The sequence below is a fragment of the Metopolophium dirhodum genome, chromosome 1 (genome assembly GCF_019925205.1).
Source record: "Metopolophium dirhodum isolate CAU chromosome 1, ASM1992520v1, whole genome shotgun sequence".
NCBI lineage: Eukaryota > Metazoa > Arthropoda > Insecta > Hemiptera > Aphididae > Metopolophium > Metopolophium dirhodum.
Window position 1 is genome coordinate 139167151 of NC_083560.1, and position 8366 is coordinate 139175516.

The following is an 8366-nucleotide window of genomic DNA, read 5'->3' on the forward strand; positions in this document are numbered from 1 at the left end:
TTGGACACACCGCGGCAGCTGCGGTATCTGTTCGTCACTATACTGGTGTTCTGCGAGCCCTCAAACCCGCTGGCGTTGTACGAGGCGAACGAAGCAAACATGATGGAGGACTTCAACCGCCGTCTCCAAGACGTCGACCGCGCGAGGGCCGCGTGTCTGGCGGCCATCGAGGATCTACTTCGTGTACACCGAAAATCGCCGGGCGACTACGGTCTGCCCCTCGCCGACCCCCGTCTACTGGAACCGCTGCAGGACGACGCGCTGTTCCGGGCAATAGACGCGGCGGCACGGTGGGCCCCACAAGTAGACGCCTTGAACGCCGAACAGCGAACGGTGTACGACCGCGTGATGGCGGCCGTCGACGACCAACGCGAGGTGGCGAAAACTTTCTTCGTCGACGGACCCGGGGGGTACCGGAAAAACGACGCTGTACGGATGCCTGATATGGGCGCTTCGGCACCGACCTCCGCAGCGGGAGGTGTTGTGCGTGGCGTTCACCGGTATCGCCGCGTCGCTCATGGACGGCGGCATGACCGTACACTCGACGTTCGGACTGCCTTTCGGCACGCTGACCGAAGACTCGACGTCCAGCGTCACCATGCAGTCCGAGCGAGCGCAGAAGATACGCAACGCGGCGCTCATCGTCTGGGACGAAGCCCCAATGTCGCCGGGACTGCAACTGACGGTGGTGGACCGCCTGCTCAGGGACGTCATGGCATCGGAATTACCGTTCGGCGGTAAAACCATGCTGTTCGCCGGCGACTTCAGGCAGATATTGCCCGTGGTCCGGAGAGGGACGAGAGCCGAGATCGTCATGTCGTCGATCAAGGAAAACGGTCTTTGGCGCGTCATGGAGCGCTTCAATCTGGTCCAGAACATGCGCGCGGACCACGACGCGGACTTTGCGACTTGGTTGCTTGAGCTCGGCAACGGCCGACTGCCCGCGGTCGACGGCGTTCCGAACACCGTGCAAATCCCGCGGCAAATGGTATGCGACGTTGATGATTTGATCGATTTCGTGTACCCGCAGCAAATGTCGTTGGCCAACGTCGACGAATTCGCTCGGAGAATCGTTGTGTGTCCCACCAACGAAGACTGTAGAGGTGTCAACAGGGACGTGCTGGAGCGCGTCGACGGTGCTCAGATGACCTACACCGCCGTCGACACCATGATGGCGGACGATCCCGACGAAGTGGCCAATTTTCCCACGGAATTCCTCAACAGCTTGGAACCGGACGGCCTGCCGCCGTACCGGCTGACGTTGAAGGTGGGGTGCATCGTGATGTTGCTCAGAAATCTCGACCCGAGGAGACGACTGTGCAACGGTACGAGGTTGGTGGTCACCGAACTGCGGCGTCACAATTTCAAGGCTAGGATTTTGGGCGGTGAAGCACAGGACGACGACTTCGTCGTGCCCAAGATACCGCTCACGTCCAGCGGTGAGGACGACCTGCCCATCTTACTGCGGCGCCTTCAATTCCCGGTGAGATTGTCGTTCGCCATGACTATCAACAAGTCGCAGGGTCAGACGTTCGACAGGGTAGGTTTGCTACTGACGTCGCCTGTGTTCACGCACGGGCAGCTGTACGTAGCGTTTTCGAGGGTGAGAAACGCACAGTCCGTGAGAGTTGGCATGTACGCCGATGATAGCGGGCGATTCGTCACCAAGAACATTGTGTACAGGGAAGTTCTGTAATGCAATATGTGTTGACAATGGTAAGTGTAAGTCTAGGTGACGCTCAATGATAAAGTCTAGGTGACACTCGATGTTCAAGTCTAGGTGACGCTCGATGATCAAGTCTAGGTGACGCTCGATGTTCAAATCTGAGTGATGCTAGATTATCAAGTCTAGGTGACGCTAGATTATCAAGTCTAGGTGACGCTCGATGATCAAGTCTAGGTGACGCTCAATGATCAAGTCTAGGTGACGCTCGATGATCAAGTCTAGGTGACGCTCGATGTTCAAATCTGAGTGATGCTAGATTATCAAGTCTAGGTGACGCTCAATGATCAAGTCTAGCGTCACACCAGATGTTCAAGTCTAGGTGATGTGGAGAGAAAGTTTGACAACCTCCACGTGGTCTCTCTGGATGCGAATACTCAAAGGTGTATTCGTAACTAATGTCAAACGGTTTGTTAGGATTTTATAATATTGTACAGTCACACATACATTTGTCAATAATTAATTTACGCTATATCAATAATTATTTATTTATACCTACTTCAAAATACATGGTCAATGTAATGAAATGTAAAAAAACATTTAAATAATATTATGTAACTTTCTAACGTTAGTTTAAATTATTTGACCTTTTTATATGTTTTGTTAGTATTAATATCATACAATGGATTTGATATTGATGTCTGTATGAGTGACTTTTTAAATTTGTTTTTACTTTTACTTATATAATTTTTACTTTTACTTATACTTATACTTATTAAATTTTAAACACAATTTGCAATAACTTTTTATATTAATCTAAATATCTGTTAATATAATATTATTATAGTTGAAATTGCATTCACAATCCTATACTGTGATTGTATTTATATTTGTTATACTATGCTATTATGAAACTTTTTACATTTGTTTTTTACTTTGTACCAATGTACCATATAAGATAATTTGGTATTCAACCACTAATTGTTATTATAGTACTCTAGCTTTATATTTAGCTCTCTATAACTTTGCTATTCATGTCTGTATGAATAACTTTTAATAACAATCTAAATATCTGTTATTGATTTGTTGTACATATTATATTAATATATTAAGTAACTTTTTACATATGTTTTTACTTTGTAATGTATAGTTAATTATATTCAATATTTTATTGGTGTTTGACCACCAATTGTCATTACAATGTTTGTATAATATAATACATTTAAACGCCTATGTCAAGAACTTTGTGATTTATATCAGTATGAATTATTTTAAATAATAGTCCAAATATCAGTTAGTTTCAAGTAGACTGTATTGTTATGTTTGTATTATTTTTACTGTGATAGGTAACGTTTTAATTGTATCATCAATATTTTACTAGCTACCTTATTATTATTATTACCTACCTATTACACTCTAAGCTATTTTACCTCTCATCACTTAGAATTACTGGTAATTTGTAAATAATTTGTAACGTCTATGTAAGAATAAAAATAATATTGCAAGGCGAATCATGACTTATATTTAATAGCCTAAAGTTTTATTTGTATCGTCACCGTATTATAATGACACATCAGTATTGGTTGGTGTTCTTTGTATTACACTACCTATTTTTGTGATACATAATTACACAAGTAAACATATCACATCAGACCCCTAGAAATTGTACATCTAACACATAGGCTACTCATATTATTATACTCTAATATTACTACTATTAACTAATGTGTTAACCATGATTATTATATTAAGGTAAGAAATAAAAACAAGACATGTGAAAAAAAAAAGTTTTTATTCATGAGATCTGAAAAATATTAGAGGAAAAAATATTGTTAGGATAATGGCATTACAAAAAAATTATCCAATTGACTACTTACGGTGTTGAAATCATCAACGCCTCCAGCTGCCGCAACGCCGAATCACACGAGCCACCAGCCATCGATTCATACAACGTCTACAATTTATATAAACAAATTAAACATGGCATTAAAAGGTATTCTCAAATTCACAACTAACTGTGGTCTCTCCAATACCACATGTGTGCATTCATATCTTACAATTTTGTATTTATTTAGCACTATTAGGATTAAAAATATTACTTACGGTTGATGCCATCGGGGTTGATGTTCCGATAGGTTGGGGACCGGGAGTCTGAGTGCGTGTCGACCTTGCATTCAGACTCCTCGGCGGCCTTACCCTAACGGAACTCAACCCTCCACGTTGTGTGGCTGGTGCTCTCCTAGGTGTTTGTGGGGCTATAAATATAACAAACGTTATTAATTTAATTTTTATTTTATTATGAAAATGCGATATACACTCACCGAGGCATTGCCGGACCGTGTGCCCCATTTTATTGCATCTATAACATCCTGAAACACGATGTAGGCGTTAATTAATAGTAAACGTTTAAATTTTCCTATCACCTATGTACTTACGGCGTTTGGGGGGTGCCTTTCGCGGCGGTTGATGGCGATGGCGTGCGGCGACGGCGGTCTCGGCTGGCGGGCGGCGTGCGGCGACGGCGGTCTCGGCCGGCGGGTGGCGCGCGGCGGCGGCGGTCTCGGCCGGCGGTGCAGGGGCGGCGGTGCTCATGTTTAGTGTTTGCACCGCCGCATTGAAGTTGATCTTTATATAATTCATTCTAAAAAGAAAAAAGATGCAACATTTACAGTATGTCAGCGCAATATATTTGTTTTTTCTATATTGGTCTCCCCGACCTGTGCAACGTAGACACAGTATAGATATTTAACAACTTTGCCGGAAAGCGTGGACAGGTGCTTACAAAAAATCTAAGTTTAAACATTAAATATTTTAATTTTCTGACGGAAAGCATGTGTTACATTATACTGATTGATAAATACCTGCGATCTGCGGTGAACGTTTTAAAAAAAAAAAATTAAATTAATAATACAAAATATACTCACGTGTTGTCCGTCGGACGGCAGTCGGATGTTTAAGAACGGTTTGTGGGACGTCGGCGCAGTTAATTGTCAACGCAGGTAACCCATGCAGGTAACAAATTGATTAATTGACATTATATCGACATTGATTGATACACACGCAAACATGATTTTCAAAAATTCCCGCCTTCGACAAAATACCGCCAAAATACCGACTATTACTTATAACGACAACAATTACTTATTACTACGGCGAACGTCATTAGAAGTGACTGACCTGCTAGACACCCAAAAAAATACGGCGACTAAATGATTTGCACGGACGCCCGAAATATTTTGAATTTTTTTCATGTAAATTATTACTTAATTTTGCGTTTTCGGTGACAGTAATGAACGCTGTCCGCGATTCGACGCAGTCGGATTGCATACCTGACAACGTGACCCGGCCGTTGCACATTGTCCGCTATCCGACGAAGTCGGATTGCCTACCTGCACCACTGAGGTGACTGACCTGCTAGACACCCTAAAAAGACGGTGGCTATATGATTTGCATAAAAGCCCGAAATGTTTTACTTTTTTTTTTCACAGTAAAGAAAGCTGTCCGATATCCGACGCAGTCGGATTGCATACCTGACGACGTGACCCGGCCGTCGCATATTGTCTGCTACTCGGACCACTGAGGTGACTGACCTCCTAGACACCCTTAAAAGACGGTGGCTATATGATTTGCATAGAAGCCCGAAATGTTTTGAATTTTATTACTTAATTTTCCGTTTTCGGTGACAGTAATTAACGTTGTCCGCGATTCGACGCAGTCGGATTGCATACCTGACGACGTGAACCGGCCGTCGCACATTGTCCGCTATCCGACTTCGTACCCTTATTACTACGGCGAACGTCATTCGAGGTGACTGACCTGCTAGACACCCATAAAAAGACGGCGGCTATATGATTTTCATGGACCCCCGAAATGTTTTACAATTTTTTTCACGTTTCACGTTTTGAACGTTGCATACCTGTTGCCGAGACATATAAGTCCAACGTCGAGGTAGGTGACTGACCCGCTAGACCCCAAATAAATCGAGGTGGCTCTATGATTATCCGAAATATTTGAATTCTATTACTTGATTTGGCGTTTTTGAAGGCAGTAAAAAACTTACAGCTCTCCGGTTACCTAATCCACTATCCTTCTCACAAATCCACCATTCTTATCATTAATCCAACATCCTTATCAGCAATCCAAAATCCTTATCACTTATCCACTTTTCTCATCAATATCCACCGTTCTTATCATAACACTCATAACCGACATCGGTTGACGACCAGACCACAAGACCACTGCGGCATCCGACATCGACAACACTCCTCACCAACCACGGGGGGTCTGGGGGTCTCCCCCAGCGACGCTCGGAGAGCTAGTCTTATAGTATAAAACGAAGACCCGTGTGGCGCCTCCTATGTCGATTTTCCGTACCAGCGTAAGAGACTACCAATGAAAAAATTCGACGGGCGGTCTCCCGTCGGCGGCGGAGCCGTCGCCGCGTTATCACTCCTTCTTATCACTTTTCGCGATTTCTTTCGATATTTTCAAAATTTCTTCACATTTCGAGTTTTACCCCCCCCTGGGGTTCCCCGAGCGGCCCCGTTCGGACCTTATTCGCGTTCCCCGCTAAATTTACGTACCGCGCGCGGCCGTACTTTTTTCCCGGCGGGCCCGCCGCGGTGGCGATTACGTGCAAACCGTCCGCCGCCGTCGCGCGCGTTTTTCGCCTTTGTTTTCAAGAATTCGAGTTTTAGCCCTTTTCGAGGCGTCCGCCTTTCCCGTTTGCCACTTATTCGCGTTCCCCGTTACATTTATAGGTCGCGCGCGGCCGTACTCGAATATTTTAGAGCGCCGCGGCGTAGAGAACGATAGCGGAAAGCGCGGCGTCGTCGCCGTCTTACCGATTTTTTCGACTAAAGTCGCGTCTCGCCGCTCTCTCAAAAGTCTCACCTCCCCATCGATATTCGCGTTCCCAGCTAAATTTATAGGCCGCGCGCGGCCGTACTTCGTCCGAGACGAGTCCCGGGGCCGCGGAACGACGCCGAGAGCAGAGCGCCGATATCGCCGCCGTCGAGTAGGTATTACTATATACAGGCATAAATACGTGCGTCGGAGGGTCCGATTTTTTTTCGCGAATATCGCGTTTTCGACGTCCGGGGGTGGCGGAGCCTGTCGTCCGCCGCCCGAAGCGGTGGGATCGCCGGCTCAAAAGCCCTCCGCGGACGCCGGGACCGCGTTCGCGATTCGCCGGGACGGCGAAACCGCTTAAGAGTCATAGATTCGACACAAGTTTTCAACTCGGTAGGTAGGTAGGTAGGTAAGGCGTCGGTGCGGTTGACCCGGGGGTCGTGGTTTCGATGCCGGCCGCCGGGAATTTCGTTAATTTGCGGCGGCCGTGATATTTCGGAATTTTTTTTTTTCTTGTTTTTTTTTTTGTCATTTTCCTTTCGCCATCACTTTCGCCTTATCGTGATATACGGATTTGACGAAAATTTGACGTTTTTTTTTTTAAATTCGAGTTTCACCCCTTTTGAAGACGTCGGACCTCCCCGTCGAAGACTTATTCACGTTCCCTGCTAAATTTATAGGCCGCGCGCGGCCGTACTTCGTCCGGTACAAGTCCCGGGTCCGCGGGACGACGCCGAGAGCCGAGTGCGGAGAACGCCGCCGTCGAGTGGGTATTACTATATACAGGCATAAATACGTGCGTCGGAAGGTTCGATTTTTTTCACGAATATCGCGTTTTTGACGTCCGGGAGTGGCGGAGCCGGTCGTCCGCTGCCCGAAGCCGTGGGATCGCCGGCTGAAAAGCCCTCTGCAAACGCCGGGAAAGCGTTCGTGATTCGCCGGGACGGCCAAACCGCTTAAGAGTCATAGATTCGACACCAGTTTTCAACTCAGTAGGTAGGTAGGTAGGTTTAGGCGTATGTGCGGATGATCCGGGGGTCGTGGTTTCGATGCCGGCCGCCGGGATTGGAGATAATTTGCGGCGGCCGTGTTAATCCGGAATTTTTTTTTCACGTTTTTTTTTTCGTTATTTTCCTTTCGCTATCACTTCCGCCTTATCGTGATATTCGTATTTAACCAACATTTTACGTTTTTTTTTTTCAAAATTCGAGTTTTACGCCTATTGAAGACGTCGGACCTCCCCGTTGATGACTTATTCGCGTTCCCCGTCAGATTTTGAGTACCTTTTTGCCCTCCGCGGCCGAGACGACGCGCTTTACGTCCGCCACCGTTGCGCGCGCGTTTTTTGCCTTTTTTTTTAAATATTCGAGTTTTAGCCCTTTTCGAGGGGTCTGCCCTCCCCGTTTGCCCCTTATTCACGTTCCTCGCTAAATCTATAGGCCGTACTTCCTCCGGGACGAGTCCCGGGGCCGCGGGACGACGCCGAGAGCCGAGTGCCCATATCGCCGCCGTCGAGTGGGTAATACTATATACAGGCATAAATACGTGCGTCGGAGGGTTCGATTTCAACGTCTGAGGGTGGCGGAGCCGGTCGTCCGCTGCCCAAAGCGGTGGGATCGCTGGCTCAAAAGCCCTCTGCGGACGCTGGGACCGCGTTCGTAATTCGCCGGGACGTTGAAACGGCTTAAGAGTCATAGATTCGACGCCAGTTATCAACTCAGTAGGTAGGTAGGTAGGTAAGGCGTCGGTACGGAAGACCTGGGGTCGTGGTTTCGATGCCGGCCGCCGGGAGTTAATTTGCGGCAGCCGTGTTAAATCGGAATTTTTTTTTCCACATTTTTTTTTTTGTCAT

General features: G+C 46.7%; 1 protein-coding gene across 1 annotated transcript; it reads left to right on the forward strand.

Annotated features, from left to right (window-relative positions):
* Positions 1-661: 661 nt before the first annotated feature.
* On the forward strand, positions 662-1696 carry LOC132932765 (ATP-dependent DNA helicase PIF1-like). Its single transcript, XM_060999130.1, has one exon. The coding sequence runs from the start codon at positions 662-664 to the stop codon at positions 1694-1696; it is 1035 nt and encodes a 344-aa protein (XP_060855113.1).
* The last annotated feature ends 6670 nt before the right edge of the window (positions 1697-8366 follow it).

What these genes read in the sequence shown, in the direction of transcription:
- LOC132932765 (XM_060999130.1), top strand. Translation starts at nt 662, where the DNA reads ATGTCGCCGGGACTGCAACTGACGGTGGTGGACCGCCTGCTCAGGGAC.